Below are 18,268 nucleotides of genomic sequence, written 5' to 3'. Positions count from 1 at the left end.
GAGATTCATTTCCACTGTGCCACGACGCTAAGGCCTCCTGTCTTGACCATCTTATAACCTGCATGTGGAAGGACCACAGGAGGGGTGCTGAGTTGGCGGAGAGAACCTGGAGAGCCAGGCCTGCGAGGAGAGCACTCCGCTAGGGATCCCGGTCCCCAAGTCCCTGCAGCACTAACAGGCCCAATCCAGGATCACCTCATCCAGCGGGACTGCTGCCCCCTGCTGGACACAGAGGGCACTGCAGGGGAGGGAGCGGGGCGGGCATCCCCCAAGTGGACCAGGTACCTGAGGGGGGAGGGGGAGACTGGGGAGGCCTTGGGGCACAAGGACGACCCCCTTCCTCTGGGGACTCTGGAAGGAATCTTGCAGAAGAAAGTGGCAACTACAGTTTGATAAAAGGTTTTATTGTTACTTGAAAGCAATTCTCTTGCAGGAAGCCTGGCCTCTGTGACTGACACAGAACCAGAGGCCTGGGGCCCCTGAGAGCGCCCCCCAACCCCAAGCCCGTCCATCTGCCCTCCACCCCCGCCACTGTGTCACGACCCCTCCCTTCTGACACAGGCTAGCTGCCCGCCTGATGCACCCCAAACAGACCTGGGCGGCCCCCAACCCTCCGGGACAGGCCGCCGGCTTCAAGATCAAGACGGAAACTCCTCCGGTCCCTCTGCTCTGACCCTTCGCATGCAGTTCCCAGAGCTGCTGTGCTGCCCACGGTCACAGCGTCGCCCACACGCGCTGCGACAAGGGGCAAAAGGACACGAGCAGGGACTCTGCGCCCAGACCCACGATCTGAAACCCGGCTGCTTAGAAAAGCTAACGGCTAGAAGCAGGTGACTGGGTTGCCCAAGCGATGGAATTCAGGTTGTCTCTCTTGGCGTCGACGGCTCGGGTCTGCAGCCCGCGGCGCTGGGGGAGAGGGCGGCCAGTAGCAGCGGCCTCTTACACAAGCGCGGGGCTCCAGCCCTGGGAGGCCGTGCCTGTGATTCTTCCTGAATTCCTCCTGCTCCCCGAGAATAAGCTCAGTCACGGCGCCCGATTTGCAGCAGTCCACGATGGGACCGAGCTTTTTATACCAGAGTGTCTATATTGGAACACAGAAACCGGGTCTCCTGGAAAACGAGTTTATTTTCACTTCTCCGTAAACATCAGCTGGATGATCAGCACAAACACGGAGCGATCTCGATGGAGTTTATCCTGAGGACGGTCTGTGGGTTCACGGTGACTGCAAGAGCGCACACGGCCCGGCGTGAACCCAGATGCTGTCAGTGGGTCACGGCGAGACCCTGTCCCCGCCCCTCTCTCCGAGAGGGCTCTGCCTCCAGCGACCCTCCCGGGAGGCACCAGCCCCGGTGACGTCCCGCCCGCCTCCCGGCCCATCCTGGTCTCACACGCTTCCTGCCCCCATCTCCGCTCTTTAGGCACCTTCCACAGATGCTGGCCCCCTGGCCCCCGACCCATGGAGCGTCACAGTGAGGTGAGCTCCGAGGAGCTTCCCGAGGGAACGGGACACAGTGCCCACCATGCTTCCTCTAGAAAGGGGCCTTCATGCGGGCGTGTGTGACACGGGCGCGCGGCTTTGTAAAGCGGCCTCGCCCTCGCCTAACCTCGGGTGTGCCACTCCCCGCCCGCTGGCCCATCTGCCACTGAGAGGGGCTCTCTCCCTTTGCTCCCCGTGGACACGCGAGGTGCCTCTGGGTTTTCCAGCACGAGCTGGCCCTGAGGTCCCGGAGCGGTTCAGAGTGACCCTTCCCCGCCCTCCGGAGGCTCACTGGTCCGGCCCTGGTCCCGCCTGGGCCAGCGCAGGACTCGGACAACACCCAGAGCAGCTGGGAGGGCGGCCAGTGGCGCTTTTTCCAACTTACTTCTTTTCCTTTGGTAGTTTTTCCTTTTCTGAAATTTCATATTGATTTTTGGCCATGATTCTGTCTTTTCAATGACCGTGGCTTCTACTCGAACCAGCTCCTTTCTAGAAGGGAGGAAAAGGCAGCGATGTGACTGTTTTTTAATTTTACTAACGCGTGGCATTCAAAATCAAGTGTAACTTTCTTTTTCCGAGGGTCACCCCGCAGCACGCCCTCCCTGCAGACACCGTGGAAACTACAGAGAAGCGCCATACGGAGCAACGGATTCGCACGGCAGATCTTAAAGGAATGAATGAGCCACAAAGCAACGATGCGGCTGGTCGCCGCCCACGTGGGACCCCCAACGTCCTCTACAGCCAGTGGAAGCGGGTGGGGTTCGGTGTGCGGGAGCCCCCGCCCAGCCCCCCGGCTGGCCTCCAAGAGCGACTTACCCGAGGAGCGGCTTGCCCAGGAGCGTGAAGTCGTCAGCCCCGACCAGCAGGACCTGGAATCAAACAGGTGCGTTACCAACAAGCAAACACAAAGTCCTGGACAGGCGGTGACCTGAGCCCACCCAAGACATGGAAGGTGCCGGCGACCCGGGCCCCAGGACCAGGGCCTGCTCTGCTGTTTCACTCAGGGTCCTCTTAACCCGGGCAGAGGGGACCTCGGCTGGTGACCGAGTGGCATGTGCAGGGGCACCAGGCTGCCCGTGGAGATGCCCACGCTGTTGGACCAGGACACGTGTAACCTGGTCATGCATTCAGACAGCCTCCAAAAAGCCTCCTATGCAAACGGGGGCTTTTTTTTTTTTGTCTTTTGTCTTTTCAGGGCTGCGCCCGTGGCATATGGAGGTTCCCAGGCTAGGGGTCCAACGGGAGCTATAGATCCCGGCCGACGCTACAGCCACCGCCACGCCAGATCTGAGCCAGTCTGCAACCTACACCACAGCTCATGGCAATGCTGGATCCCTAACCCAGTGAGTGAGGCCAGGGACTGAACCTATGTCCTCACGGATCCTAGTTGGATTCATTAACTGCTGAGCCACGACAGGAATTCCAAAAAAACTTTGTTATTGAAGTATAATACGTGCAGGGGAAAAAAATGCACAAACCAGACCTGTTGGTACCTTGAAGTAATTCACAATCCTGCTGATAATGCAAAGATTTAGAAGATTTTAGTTCAAGTATATATATATATTTTTTTTTTTTGGCTGTGCCCACAGTATGCCAGTTCTCAGGCCAGGGCTCAAACCTGAGCCATGGCAGGGACAACATTGGGTCCTTAACCACTAGGCCACCAGGAAACTCCTTCAACTGTATTCTTCTATTCATTTATTTTTTGGCTGCTCCTGGGGCACATGGACGTTCCTCGGCCAGGGATCAGATCGGTGCCACAGCCGTGACCAGAGCTGCTGCAGTGACAACGCCAGATTCTATCCCATTGTGCCACAAGGGGCTCCCAAGCATGTTCTTTTAATGGCTGCAAAACCCCATGCGGCCAAGCAGCCACTTTCGCTGGACGGAAACGTGACGCCAGGCGTGGCGTCCGATGAAGGTGGCTTGGTGGTCCAAGTGCAATGGGGTTCTTATTAGATGTTCAGAGACTGAAATTTTACTGATGCGAAGAAAAAAAAATCGAACGTGCTAAACTTAAGTGTCCGGAGTTCCTGTTGTGGCTCAGCAGGTTAAGAACCCGACCGGTATCCATGAGGACAGGGGTTCGATCCCTGGCCCCGCTCAGTGGATTAAGGATCCAGCGTTGCCCTGAGCTGTGGTGTCGGCCAGCAGGTGCAGCTCCGATTTGACCTCTAGCCTGGGAACATCCCTATGCTGCAGATGTGGTTCTAAAAAGAAAAAAACAAAGACAAAAACTTAAATGTGTACAGACAAAGCCTATTTCACGGTGGCACCAACGGACGATCCATGCCAGGTAACACAGCGCTGTTTTAGTCACTCTCAGCCTGATGTGTCCTCTGCTGCTCGGTTTCCCACATTATGAAAATCGACCTCGGGCTTCCTGTTTTTGTTAATGTGAAATGTTTCAAAACAATGTCTTTTGACAAACCTGCACGGACATACTCCTGAAGCCTCTTATTTATCTTAGACGGAAAGGCAAACGCGCTCTTGTCCCTGACGGAGCCACCGGGATGGCCGGGGGCGGGGCCGAGCTGGCTGCTGGTCCACGCTGCCCCCTGGGGTCGTGCCCAGATTGCGGGCTGGGAGACCACCTGAGGGACGGGAGCTGAATGCTCCCCTGGGTGTAAACAGGCGAAGACCCCACACTCGCAAAGGAAGGAGGAATTTTACACTGTAGAGAAAACCGCGTGTCACGCTGCATCATGGCAACGGTTGGGCGCGTCCCAGGACAGCGATCCTGCGGCGCTTCCAGCTGGAACGGACGTGAGCTCCGCATAACTGGGGCCTGAGGCCGCTGCATCCCGACTGGGGTTTTCACCGGGACGAGACCAGACGCCGTCCTGGAAGGACACTCCGAGGAGACGGGGGACCAGCCCAGAGACACACGCGTCCCCTCAGAGAGACGCGCGGGCCTGGCGAGGAGTGACCCTGCGCAGCCGGGTCGCGGGGAGCGGCGGCCCCTCTGTCCGCTCCACCCCGGGCCCGCCAGGCCTTGAGGAGCCCCCCAGAGAGGACCCCGGGGAGCGGGGCTGAGGGCTGAACGCAGAGGACGCCCGGTCTCACCTTTTCCAGCCGGATCCTCTCTCCGCACGCGACATCCAGCTCATTTTCAATTAAAATCAGGTCCTCAGCGGTCACCTTCCACTGGTGGCCGGCAAAGTGCACCACGGCGAAGAGCCTGCCGTACCGGCCGGCGGCGATCAGCTCGTTCACCTGCCCCACCACCTCTGCAGGGAGGCCGGCATCAGGGGTGCCCCTGGAAAGGCCCGGCTGGGCCCCCAGGCCCCGCCTGGTGCCCTCTGCCCCTGCGGCCACGTGACCCCCAGCGAGCATCTGTGGAGCGGCCTGGGCGGGCAGGTGGGCGGTTTGGCCTCCTCGCTCTGCCCTCAGCAGGGCAGAAGCACAGCACGGACAAGCCCTGCCCCTGGGCATGCGGGGCTGTTTCTCAGACTCTGGGGTGGAGAGACCCTCCCCTGGCTTGATTCCCAGTCGTTAGTAACGCAGAGCCGGAGGCCTGGCAAAGTGCGAGGAGAGGCCTTTTTGCAAACAAGGGCGCTGGCTTCCAGCTGCTCACCTCCCTCCGGGCCCACAGCAGACTGGCTCCCAGGTACCACCTGGCCTCAGGCCCAGGCCTGCCCTCCGCCTGCGCCTGGGCCTGGGGCATGGACACCGCAGGCCAGGGTTTTGGGCCTGGGAGGAGGGTGGACCCCGGCCTGTAGCTTTATTTATTGGGTGCAGCAGTATTTAGAAACTGGGAGATTCCCCGACTAGGCATTTCCAGCTTTTGGAAGCCCAGGATCCCACACTCCATCCCCGCTGGGTGTGGCGGCCACCCCGCCCCCCTCCTGCTGACACCCTGGCCCTGACAGTCGGGTGCTCTTCTCCTTCCCTGAACCAACGTTTCTCCCGACAGCAGGGGGACAAGCTGGGCCCCAGGGCTCCCTGACCCTCGTCACCTGCCTGCAACATGGCTGGTGCTCTAGAGGATTTGCTAGATGAACAAGGGCTTAATTTTTTTGTATTTGTTTTTTCTAGGGCTGCACTCGTGGTATACAGAGGTTCCCAGGCCAGGGGTCCAATTGGAGCTGTGGCCGCCAGCCTACGCCACAGCCACAGGCACATGGGATCTGAGCCGCATCTGCAACCTACACCACAGCTCACGGCAACGCTGGATCCTTAACCCACTGAGCAAGGCTAGGGATCAAATCTACAATCTCATGGTTCCCAGTCGGATTAGTTTCTGCTGCACCACGACATGGGAACTCCGAGGGCTTGAATTTTGGTGTCAAGTGCTAACTAGGGTGTGACGTCTTTGCTCCCCTGGTCTGGTGGCCCCACTGTGGTGGCAGGGGAGGCAGGTTTCAGCCTCTTACCTGCATGGTGTCTTGTCTCCTCAACCGGGTCTGGCAGGACAATGTCTGGCCAAGGCGGTGACCCCAGTGATGTTTTAGGAACACACCTGTAAAAAGGTTTCACACACGCAGGTCACACCTGTGAAGAGGCAGCTCAAAATCTACGAGAAAGGGCTGCGCTCAGATCACCGGGAAGGACAAGGACCTTGCATGTCTTGGACGCTCGTGGCGCTGGTGGGGCAGCTGCCCTTGCAGCTGTAGGGGAGCAAACCTGCATCTCCAAACGTCTCCCAGGCACGCAGATCTCACTTGGATGGAAGCTCTGACCCCCCCCTCACTGCATCAAAGAATTTAGATGGAGGAGGGGTCCTGCAGCAGAACCATTCCCAGGGACGGCTGAGAACAGGGGTCTGGGGGTCAGAGGCCGCTGTGTCCCACCGCCCCTGCCTGGCCCAGGAGACATCATGCACCAAACTCGTGCTTTTCCAGCTCCAGGGGGACTGCCTCCCTCCCCCCGAGGTCCCAAACCTCTACCCAACGTCCTCTCCTGCCTCTAGCTGCAGAGACCATTTAAGGGGAGGATCTCGGCAGTTCCCGTCGTGGCGCAGTGGAAACGAATCCGACCAGGAACCATGAGGTCGGGGGTTCGATCCCTGGCCTCGCTCAGTGGGTTGAAGGATCCGACATTGCCGTGAGCTGTGGTGGAGGCCAGCAGCTGTAGCTCTGATTAGACCCCTAGCCTGGGAACGTCCATGTGCCACGAGTACAGCCCTAAAAAGGGGTGGGGTTGGGAAGGGAGGGTCTCACCAAGTGGCAGTCGCTTCTCCCCTGGGCCCTGTGTACACAGCTTTGGCTTGACTCTGGTGTTAACCCTCTCAGTTAATTTAACCCTCAGAGCAGCCAGAAGACCCTGGTGGGCAGAGGAAAGCCCCTCCTGGACGTATGAGCTGTGTTCTCACAGGCACAGGCGCCTGGATGCTGGGGAGACAGGCGAGGGGCCCGTGACTCACTGGTACAGACCCCACTGCCGGGTGTAACCCTGAGGACAGGCTCCCACACGCCCACGAGAGGGGCCATGTGTTCTGTGGACAGTGGCTGGTCGCTCAGTATCAGCACTGGGGCTCTAAGCCTTCTGCTCCCTCTGGGTGACTCTGGGTCCTGGGCAGTGGCCAGGCCAGTGTCCTGAGGGCACAGCTCCTCACAGAGGGAGGGGCCGTGGCCCTGGGCCCTCCCCTCTTTCCCGCCGCGCCCACACAAGGCAAGTGGCTCCCCTGCTCCCCGTGTACCCACAGGCCTGCAGCAGGGGCCCTGTATCCCCCAGCTGGATGGCAGGGGCCACTTCCCTGCTCTTCCCCACCCTGTCCGCACCCCAGCTCTGCCGTGGGTGGGCCCTGTGACCTTGGAAAGGATTTAACTTCTCACATTCCAGATTCTTTTTTTTTTTTTTTTTTTTTTCTTTTCTTTTTAGGGCTGTACCCATGGTATATGGAAGTTCCTGGGCCAGGGACTGAATCCAAGTCGGAGCTGCGACTTACGCCACTTTAACCCACTCGGCGGGCCAAGATCAAACCCGCATCTCTGCAGCAGCCCAAGCTGCTAAAGCAGATTCTGAACCCAGTGTGCCACAGTGGGAACTCCTTTTCTAAGCTCTCTAAATGAGAAATTTACTGACTCAGGGGAATCCATCAAGATAGAGAATGAAGCTCAGAGTTGCTGACTCTGCTCAGGGACCTGGGCTGCGACCCTGGATGTTCCTCCCCGAGCGTGATTTTGTCAATTTTACCTTCTGTGGCTTATGCTAATTTTTTTAGGTCTACGTATAAAATTTTTAGCACTGAACGTGCTCTTTCAAATGACACAAATCCCTCCTGAGACCCAGCCCTCCTGTGACTCACCCTTCCCAGAGAGAAGTCTGCAATTTCTTTTTTCTTTTTGGCTATAGTAATGCTTTTTAATTTTTTAAATTATTTTTTTATACATATAATGATTTTTATTTTTTTCCATCATAGCTGGTTTACAGTGTTCTGTCAATTTTCTACTGTACAGCATGGTGACCCAGTCACACATACATGTATACATTCTTTTTTCTCACACTATCTTGCAGAAATCTTCGATTTCATAATCACTCAAAGTTCATGGTTTACCTCCTAATTCACTCTTAGTGCTGTACGTTCTGTGGATTTGAGCATTTGTATGACGGTACGCAGCCATCAGAGCAGATTCAGCTCTAAAAATCCTCTGGGCTCTGCCATTCATCCATTCTCCCTCCACCCCCATCTGGGAGTTAAAAGCTTTTCCTTAAAACACGCAGCTATGCAAGGTCCAGAACGATTCTGTCTTTGAACGCTTGAGGTTCTGTCTGTATTTCTGTAGGTCAAGGGTCTGAGAAAAATGCTGTCAAAAAGTTAAAAGAGGAGTTCCCATCGTGGCTCTGCAGAAACAAATCTGACTAGTATCCATGAGGATGTGGGTTCGATCCCTGGCCTTGCTCAGTGGGTTAAGGATCTGGTGGTGCCATGAGCTGTGGTGTAGGTTGCAGACGCGGCTCAGATCTGGCGTGGCTGTGGCTGTGGCTGTGGTGTCGGCCGGCAGCTGCAGCTCCAATGCGACCCCCAGCCTGGGAACCTCCACATGCTGCAGGTGCGGCATTAACCAAACAGACAATTAAACAAAAAATTGTAAATATTCTTGAAAATTCAAAAGTTAAAGTTCTGGCATAAAGAAGAGAGGAAGGAAGAGCCCGCGAAGGCCACATCTGACATTACCCGCGAAGAGACGATGTGTGCTGCGAACTGAGCCTCCGAGGAGCAGACCACGGGGGAGCTGAGGGAACAAGAGAAACACACATGGTCACCAACACGAAGCGTGGCCGGCCCTTCACCGCGCGGCTGCCCGGCGCCGCCGGGACCAGCTCCTGATGTAAACCCCACCTCGACATGTGTCCACAGAAGCCTCTAGGTGACACAGCAGAGAGTATCACTTCCAGGGACTGGTTATTACTGGGAGCGTCAGGATGCGGTCACCACAGCACCTGAAGGGGCCCAGGGATGGAGTTCCCGTCGTGGCGCAGCAGAAGCGAATCTGACCAGCACCCGAGAGGACACAGGTTCGATCCCTGGCCTCACTCAGTGGGTTAAGGAAGGATCCGGCATTGCCATGAGCTGTGTGTAGGTCACAGATGCAGCTCAGATCCTGTGTGGCTATGGTGCAGGCCAGCGGCTACAGCTCCGATTCGACCCCTAGCCTGGGAACCTCCATGTGCCACAGGTGCGGACCTGATAAGGCAAAAGAAATAAATAAATAGGCCTAAAATGGAACCACCTACCCGCTAACGCATTCCGTGACCAGGTGCCCACTAAGCTCAGACCCTGTTTGGTGCCTCTGGGGTGGCCCTGATGAGCCCACCTCCTGGTAGCCTCACCACCCCCCCATGGAGCTGGTTTCTGTGACCAAGAGCATGTGGCAGAAGTGATGGCTGGCTCTTCAAGGAGAGTTTTAGAAGAGTGCCACTGCGTCCTGGGCGCCCTCTCTTCTCTGCTGCAGGGCCGCCAGGCTGTGAGGAGCCCTTGGAGAGGCCCACCGGGCGGGGAAGGGAGGCCTCCTGCCAAAAGCCCAGGGAGGGAACTTGGACACCGATTCGGCAGCCCCTGCTGACAGCCCGACTTGGATCTAATGAGAGATCTGCAGCCAGAACCACCCGGCTGAGTGGCCCCTGCACCCTGACCGGAAGAGAAGGTGTGATCAGTACACGGTAGTTATCTTAAGCCGCCAGGTTTGGGGGTAATTTGATGCACAGCAGTAGATAACTAAAACCCCAAGGGACAAAGGCACCCACAGTACGATGAGAAAGCCTCAGAAATAAAATGCAGAGTACTTAGGGGCAAAAAGTAGAGGCCAGATTTCTTAGTGACTATTGTTGCTGTTTTTTTTTTTTTTTTTTTTTTGGTCTTTTTGCCTTTTCTAGGGCTGCTCCCTCGGCATATGGAGATTCCCAGGCTAGGGGTCGAATCGGAGCTGTAGCCACGGGCCTACACCAGAGCCACAGCAACGCGGGATCCGAGCCGCGTCGGCAACCTACACCACAGCTCACGGCAACGCCAGATCCTTAACCCACTGAGCAAGGCCAGGGATCGAACCCACAACCTCATGGTTCCTAGTCGGATTCGTTAACCACTGAGCCACGACGGGAACTCCTGTTGTTTTTTTTTCAATTGAGCTATAATTTAGATACCACAAGAGTTATTGTTATTATTATTATTTTTTTTTGGCTTTTTAGGGCCACACCCTAGGCATATGGAAGTTCCCAGGCCAGGGGTCCAAGAGGAGCTGCAACCACTGGCCTACACCACGGCCACAGCAACGCCAGATCTGAGCTGCATCTGTGACCTACACCAAAGCTCAAGGCGGGATTCCTAACCCACTAACGAGGCCAGGGATCGAACCTGCCTCCTCATGGATACTAGTTGGGTTTGTCTCCACTGAGCCAGAATCCAACATTCACCTTTCAAAGCTGGCTCATCAGCAGCTGTTCCCAACTCCTGGCCCCTGGGGCTGCTTTCTCCTCCTGCCCTAACCTGGCGTGTCTGCCTGCGGTTTAGGCCTCGGACCTCACCTCTTCTCATGGCCATTCCTCTGGTGACTGCATCTAGTCAATTACCGCCGATATGCTGGTGACTCTCAAGTCATACCTGCTGCCCGGACTTGGAGGGACAAGTGCCACGTCCAGTTGGTGCCACAAAACGTAACAAAGGCTCCTGATCCCACCCCCATGCCCACACGCTCCCCACCTCACATAATGGCCACGCATCCTTCTGGTTGCTCAGGCCCCAAATCTCAGGCACTTATGGCCCTTCTCTCTCACACCCTTCAGCCAACCCATCAGCAAATGCTTGCCTCTCCTCAACAGATCCAAGCCACCACCACCTCTCACCTGGACCGTGACTAACACCCTTCTCCACACAGGAGCTAGAGCAATCCTGTTACGGCTGAGGCCAGATCGTGCCACTATTCAGCGAAACTCTCCAAGAGCGTCCTGTTTCATTCAGAGAAAAAGTCAAAGTCCTTGCGGTGACTGTGGGGCAGGGGGCAGTGCGATCCCCTCTGTCTCTCTCAGCCCCTCTCTCCTGAGTTTCCTCTCGTTCACACCACACCTGCCGCTCTGGCTCCTCCCGGAACATGCGAGGCACAAGGGGCTCTGCCTTGACTGCTCTTCCCCTGGACGCCCCCACCCTGGGTATCCCCCAGACTAATTCCCTATTTCTTTTGGGTCTCCATTCAAACACCATCTCAGTAGAGAGGACTTCCCCAATCATCCTATTTAAAATTGAATTCTTGGAGTTCCCATCGTGACTCAGTGGAAACGAATCCGACTAGGAACCATGAGGTTGCGGGTTCCACCCCTGGCCTCACTCAGAGGGTTAAGGATCCGGTGTTGCCATGAGCTGCGGTGTAGGTCGCAGATACTGCTTGGATCAGAGGTTGCTGTGGCTGTGGTGTAGGCCGGCAGCTGCAGCTCGGATTCAACCCCTAGCCTGGGAACCTCCATGTGCCGCAGGTACGGCCCTAAAAAGAACAAAATAAAACAAGACAAAGACATAACAACAACATCCTATCACATCTAAAAATGGGAACAATTATTTATCAAATAGACACATAGATCCGATAAAAAATATACCTAATCACTCCCTTACATAAATAGACACTCCAACCATTTCCCGCAGTGGCTGCGGCAGAGGTCTATAGCGTTTCTCATGAACATTATCTTTTTGAGCTTCATGACAACCCACCGCCTAAAACTCAGCTGTTGCTTGTGCTGAATTGGTTACCATTAGGCAAGAGCTTGTATCGCCTTTTTCCAGATGAGGACAGAGGTTCAGAGTGGTTCACAGCCTGGGGGTAATGGTTACAGCACAGGCTTCGGACCCGGACCGAGCTTTCTGGTTCCGGCCTGCCACCCCCTTGCTGTGTGACCCTGGGTAAGTTACCTGACCACTCTGAGCTCAATTTGCTCCCCTCAACAAAACAGAGCCTGTATGGAAATGGGACAGTTATCGTCAGTATTTAAGCTACTAACTAAAGGAACCAGGATCTGAACCCAGATGTCCCCGACTCCAAAGCCCGCTCTATGGTCACTGCATCAAAAAAAGCAATCAACACAGAAGCATCGGGTCGGACACAGACACACGTGAGGAGGGACGGCGGGGCGCCGGGCTCGTCCCGCCTCTTCCCGCCACCTCCCGCCATCCTGTAACCCTAGTCTCACCTGTCCCGGGCCTGGATGTCCTCAGAACGCTGCGGCTGTAAGCAGACACCAGCCGTCCGAAGGTGCCCTGCAGGACGGAGGCCGCCACGGCCGCCGCCATCTTTCTGCAGCCTCGGCCGAGAGCGGAAGCGGAAGCGGCTCGAACCTGGTGCGTCGACGCACCGGGCCCGACCGGAAGCACCGCCCCGCGCAACAGCTGTACCTCGTCGGCTTCGGCCCGGGCCGGGCGGCGCCATGGCCTCGGCGGCGGTGGAGAGCTTCGTGATCAAGCAGTTGGACCTGCTGGAGCTCGAGAGGAGCGCGGAGGTCGAGGAGCGCAGGTACAGCCGCGGCCTGGGCTTCTCGGAGTCGGTCCGTAGGTTCCCCCATCCCCGCCTCGCTCCGACCCCGGGCTGAGCCTCCGGAGGCTCGGCCTGGCCGGGATTTGCTCTCTGGATCCCTGGAACCCCGACCGCGGCTGCGAAGGGGCTCGGCCGCCTCCGGGGTGGAGGCCTCTTCACCTCCCGGGGCAGCCCGTTCCGTCTGGGGGACCCTTAGGAAGCGTTTGTTCTCCACCTGACACCCTCACTGAACTTTGCCTCGGAGGCCCGGCCTCTCTCCCCACTTTCTTCCCCAGCGTGTTCTCAGCCCTCGTCCTTAATTGTCTTCTCTGTAAACGCTGGCGCCTGTTCTGTGCCAGGCCCAGAGCGAGATGGAGACGTTGGTATGGTCACCTGGAGTCGGGGGATGAGCGGAAGGCGCAGATGGGAGCGTAAACAGTTCCCTTCCAGCGTGACGCATGCTGGCGCTGTGCGTGCAGGGGACGGGCGCATCAAGAGCGGGAGGAAGAACAGCTGCCCCTGGGGAGATTTAGTTCGGGGTCGGCTTCCTGGAGGAGGTGGTCTCTGAGCATGGCCTGCAGAAAAATAGGGGTTACAGTGGAAGCAGGGGAGGAGATTCCTGCAAGAGATGTGGGGAGAGCCGGCAGCCCTGCAGGCCAGGGAGGGAGCTGTGAGAGAGCTGGGCTTGTTTCTGTAGGACTGGAACTTTACCGAGGGCTGTGAAAGCACCGGACGGACCTGAAACCTCATGTCAACTCTGCGCGGTAGATTCCCGTGATTCCTGTTTTATGTCGAAGGAGGCTGAGACAGAGGGGTTGAGTCATTTGCCCAGGGGAACACAGGAAGAGCCAGGATTTGAGGTTCAGGCAGGCTGATTCCAGATTTCGAACTCAACCCTTGCACCGCACGAGTGGACAGGGTTCCTTTTAGAGCTTTTTGGTCTTGAGGGTGAGGAGTGTTTGCAGTCCTGTCGGCCTCAGAAGGATCTCGGCTCCATCGGTTTGGGCCGAGTGACTTTGCAGCTTTCGGTGTCTCATGCACAAAATGAGGTGGTCCTCACAGCAGAGCAGAAGAGTGAGGTGGGAGTTCCGGGCCCTGAAAGTCAAGTGCTCAGGACAGTCACGAGTGCAGAGTAAGTGCCGCGGGAAGATGGACGGGCTCAGATGGCGAAGCGTCTTGCGGAGAAGCTCCTGTTCTGTTCTTGTGCGGAGGATGGGCCTCCGGGCCCTTAAGCAGGTCAGGGAGGTAAAGAGATTTGCATTTTCGGAGGCTCCCTTGGATGGTACCCACTGGTGACCGGCTGGGGAGAACTGAGAGGTAAGACAGTTAGGCTCAGTTTAGTCCAGATGGTCAGCGAGGTAGGCTTGCACCAGGGCTGTGGCGGTGATGGTGGGAGACAGAGGAGGATTCAGGATACAAACAAGAGGCCTGGTCGGACTCAGGGACACACAGGACCTGGGATTTGGGGAGTGAGAGGAGAGGCGGTGAGCAAAGGTTCTGTCTGGGGACACTGGGAGAAGGGCTATAGGAGGAGCAGGTGTGAGAAGGGGTGGGTTTGGCGTCTTCCTGGTCATATTTGGTGCCCATGCACAGACCACCCTCTGTTCCTTCTGCACGGTTGGAAGTAAAATAACGTATAAATACTGATGTTTCAGCATCGGGTGTCTCCTAGGTCCTGGCAGGAAAACGTCTCTCTGAAAGAACTCCAGAGCCGAGGCGTCTGTTTGCTGAAGCTGCAGGTCTCCAGCCAGCGGACCGGGCTCTACGGGCGGCTGCTGGTCACCTTCGAGCCCAGGAGGTGCGCGTCGGCAGCTGTGCTTCCCAGTAACAGCTTTACGTCAGGTCTGTGCGCTTTCAACCTAGGTGTTCACTGACTGCTGCTGTCTTCAGATGCGAGTTGTAAGGCCTGTGTCACACGTGACCAGGTGGCGGATAAAGCCTTGCATTCGTTGGAGGGCTCCTGCCTAGAAATTCAGCAGTTAAGAGGCTTTTTGTTGTCTAGACCAGCGCTGTTCAGACTGGCAGCTACCAGCCACATGGGGTTATTGGACACTTGAAATATGGCTCAATGCTGCTGCACGTGTCAGATACACCCCAGACTTTGAAGATTCTGTACAAAAAACTTAGAATGTCAAGAGTAATTTCTTTGACTGCTGTCTTAAAATGATATTTTCATATATTGGCCTAAGTAGAATATTGCTGAAATCACTTCGCCCATTGCTTTTCTGTTCTGACTGTGCTGCCGGCTGTACATGTGAAATGTCAAATCACACGTGCCTAACGTGCTCCTGTTGAACAAGTCCTGGTCCGATGGGTCGGTGTGTGTAGGCGTGTGTTCCCAGACCGTCCTGGTGCCACGTGTACCTGGGCTACACTTGTGGCAACCCTGCTGGGAAGGGGGGGGGGGCATTTAGAAGAAGCTTTTTTTTTTTTTTTTTTTTTTTTTTGTCTTTTTAGGGCCACACCTGCAGCATATGGAGGTTCCCAGACTAGGGGTCTAATTGGAGCGGTAGCCACTGGCCTACGCCACAGCCACAGCCACACCAGATCCAAGCCGCGTCTGCAACCTACACCACAGCCACAGCAATGCCAGATCCTTAACCCGTTGATCGAGGCCGGGGGTCAAACCTGCGTCCTCACGGATCCTGGTCAGGTTCTTAACCACTGCGCCACGACGGGAACTCCAGAAGCAGCATCTTGAGCGCACACCCCTGGGCGTGTGTTTTCCATCAGACCAGCAAGCCTGGAAAGAGCAGCCCCGCCAGACACTGTGCTTTCACCGGAAGTCTCTCTGTCTTGTCCTGGTGGTGACAGTTTGTTGACTTCGTATTCCGATTTCTAGGCTCTGGCCCCGCCGTTGTAGGAACACTGCCTGGATTTGGAGGCACATGGGAGGAGGGGAAGCTGCTGGTCGGAGTCAGATCTTACTCTTTGCTGCTCAGTGGCCGAGAGTTAGTAGCTAGTCCTCTGCAGACTGGGCCTCGGGGTTATAGCCCTGCCTTTCCGCCTTGCCATCAGGATCAAACGGGCGGGACTGAAAGTACGTGCAGGGCGCTTGTAAACTCTGAAAACCAAAGGAAAAATATTATTTCCATTTAGTAAGAGTTGTGGAGTGAATGCTGGGACAGGTTAACAACCAGTTGATAAATAGGAAGTTAGAGGAAGGCAGTGTTTATGCGGAAAAGGATGGAGCTGAAAATTTGATGTGTTGCTCTAGCTACTGGTCCAGTGTAGGTGGAGTGGTCAGTTTTGCATGTCCCGAGGAGCAGTTTTGGGGCTCAGTAGCTTGGAGATGTAAATTGTGAAATGTGGGGTCCTGCTCAGGGCAGCGGGTGGGGAGGTCGTGGTCAGAACGGGGTCCTTTGCGCTCAGCTTACCCAGGCCCCCTGCACAGAATCACACCTCGGCCCCGGGAGCAGGGCCGCCTCTGCTCGTTGTCTTGAAGAGCTGGGGAGGGAGACAGAAAACATTCAGGATGAGCTGTTAGCTCGGTGGCCTGACACCTTGCCTGGTGCCTGGTTACGTGCGGCACCTACTTTGACTCGGAATAAATGGGCTGCAAGTATATGGGCAGCCCCAGCTGCATCTCGGCGTGGATCCTTGTTTGTTCGGGATTGTCTGTATTTAGGTGGCAGAAACCCCAGGCCATGCTGGCCAGGACGGGAAGGGCGCGTGGCTGTGTGATTGGAGGTGGCACCCGACTGGTCTCTGTCTGTGCCTTGACCCTGCCCTCTCCTGGGTTGGCTTCCTTCTCAGGTGCCACGTGGCAGCAGCTCCAGCCCCTGTGTCCTCTCCAGGTGGAAAGTGCGGGCCTCCAAGCAAAAGTCCCACTGTGCCCCGGGGGCTCTGACTATTCCCCGCGCAGCCCCGAGCCTGTCGCTGGCAGGGGGCACGTGAAGCCCTGACACACTCGGGTGGGTCGTATGCTCCGTCCTGGTGTCGGGAAGCCCCTCAGGCTTGCCTGGTGGTGGGTGAATCACCCCTCAGCTGTATCCCAGGAACTGGAGGCCCCCGAGTGGGGAGACCCCCCGCTGCCCCTCCTCCCTCAGTGCTCTGTCTCTGCCTGGAAAGTCCTCCCTGGATGGGCTTGTGCCCTCACTTCATTCAGAGCCCACCCTGCTCACCTGTCACCCCCAGAGGTCCTTCCCACCTGCTCTGCAATGGCACCTCGGAAGCTCCCGTTGTGGCTCTGCGGCAATGAACCTGACGGTGTCCATGAGGATGCAGGTCTGATCCCTGGCCTCGCTCAGTGTGTTAAGGGTCTGGCATTGCTGTGAGCTGTGGTGTAGGTCGCAGATGCAGCTCAGATGCAGCTCAGATCCAGCATTGCTGTGGCTGTGGTGTAGGCCGGCAGCTGTAGCTCCAGTTTGACCTCTAGCCTGGAAACTTCCATATGCTGCAGGTGCAGCCTTAAAAGACAACAGCAACAACAACAAAAATACAAAAAAAAAAAAAAAATTAAATTAAAAAAGAAAGAAATGGCACCTCGTCCCTCCCACCCTCTGCATGCTTCATCTCCTCCCATCCTGGGCACTGCAGTGGGTTTTGTATTAGTTCCTTTCCTCCCCCACGGTGGGCAGCATTTCGTTCCTGATACAGACCAGTGCTTAACCGCACCTGGCACAGACAGCACGGACGCTGTCCTGTTTGTTTTAAGCAGTTCGTTCATCTCCCGTAAAGTGTCATATATGATGTTAGTTAAAAATATGAAATTGTTTTTCTGCGCAGTTCCCTGGTGGGCTGTTGGTTCAGGATCTGAACTGTTGTGGCTCAGGTCGCTGCTATGGTGTGGGTTTGATCCTGGCCTGGGGACTTTTTCATGTTGCAGATGCAGCTCCCCCGTGTTCTGTTGAAATCGGTGCTACTGCTTTTCCTTTCTGAAAGTAGCAGATAGGATGTTGGAGAGATGCTGGCCTTTGCTATGTGAGGTCATTCACATTTAACGCTGTTGCGTGTTTATGTCCCTGGGCTCTGTTTCTGCAGGCGACATCGTGGGCCTGTATGACGAGGACAGTCAGCTGGCCACGGGGGTCCTGACCCGCATCACCCAGAAGCTGGTCACGGTGGCCTTGGACGCGTCCCATGATTTCCAGTTGAGTTTGGACCGAGAGCGTTCCTACCGACTCTTAAAACTTGCCAATGATGTCACTTATAAGCGACTGAAAAAGTGAGTGTGCGGGCCTGGCGCTCACAGCCCCTCCTGCGGGCAGGAGAGGGCCGGGCCGCGGTTCGGACTCCGCCCAGGGCCCCTCCCGGGGGGCGCGGGCGGCAGCGCTGCCGGGGGGCTCGGCCGCTGGGTCCGTGCGGGTTTTCACGAGGCCCCTAATTTCGGTTTCGTCCCTCGGCAGGGCGCTGACCACCCTGCAGAAGTATCACTCCGGCCCCGCGAGCGCGCTCATCGAGGTCCTCTTCGGCGCGTCGGCCCCCAGTCCTGCCAGTGACATCCGTAAGCGCGGACGAGTCTCCCCTTCCCGTTGAACTCACCACAGGGAGTGTGGAGAACCCTGTGCCCGGCCGCCGCTCAAGAGTTTGAGAATGTGCAGTGGGAAGAAATCTGCCTTCGCGCCCTCTCCGAAGAAGGAGTAGCTCATGCCATTTTTTCCAAAATAATACTCTTTCTAATATACCTAAGTATTTTATCGTGAAGTGTAAGGATATTTCTTCTAGCTCAGTGCCCTGTGAAAACAATAGCTGATCATCCTTTATGCTTGGTAGAATTATTTGTTTGGTTTGAAAAGTCTCTGTTCTACATGCACTTATTTTCTCAGTATCCTTCAGATCGGAGGTAGCTTTTTTTTTTTTTTTTTTGGGTTTTTAGGGCCGTGCCCGCAGCATATGGAGGTTCCCAGGCTAG

At 56.3% G+C, this 18,268-nt stretch overlaps 2 protein-coding genes across 28 annotated transcripts in view; one reads left to right on the top strand and one right to left on the bottom strand.

The window, feature by feature from the left end:
* Positions 1-383: 383 nt before the first annotated feature.
* MRPL21 (mitochondrial ribosomal protein L21) lies at positions 384-12,218 on the bottom strand. Its single transcript, NM_001444544.1, is given in 7 exon segments — positions 384-1,222; positions 1,863-1,966; positions 2,294-2,346; positions 4,544-4,707; positions 5,854-5,939; positions 8,598-8,655; positions 12,095-12,218. Coding segments are annotated over 7 exon segments (630 nt in total). The 5' UTR covers positions 12,195-12,218; the 3' UTR covers positions 384-1,157.
* Positions 12,219-12,302: 84 nt separating this feature from the next.
* Positions 12,303-18,268, top strand: part of IGHMBP2 (immunoglobulin mu DNA binding protein 2) — a 31,576-nt gene continuing 25,610 nt past the window's right edge. For all 27 annotated transcript variants that reach the window (XR_014836743.1, XR_014836751.1, XR_014836750.1 and 24 more), the window contains exons 1-4: positions 12,303-12,414; positions 14,087-14,256; positions 17,398-17,581; positions 17,763-17,860. Coding sequence is in view for 2 of the 27 variants with exons in the window: in XM_085010502.1 (XP_084866628.1) it covers positions 12,329-12,414; positions 14,087-14,256; positions 17,398-17,581; positions 17,763-17,860 (538 nt within the window). In the remaining 25 variants the exon portion in view is untranslated. The remainder of the gene's footprint in view (positions 12,415-14,086; positions 14,257-17,397; positions 17,582-17,762; positions 17,861-18,268) is intronic.

Source organism: Sus scrofa, chromosome 2 (genome assembly GCF_054392235.1).
Source record: "Sus scrofa isolate SSC_HxYL_T2T_F1_AM1 chromosome 2, Sscrofa_HxYL_maternal_Yorkshire_Landrace_v2.0, whole genome shotgun sequence".
Classification (NCBI taxonomy): Eukaryota; Metazoa; Chordata; class Mammalia; order Artiodactyla; family Suidae; genus Sus; species Sus scrofa.
This window is presented reverse-complemented; position numbering and strand designations above follow the sequence as displayed.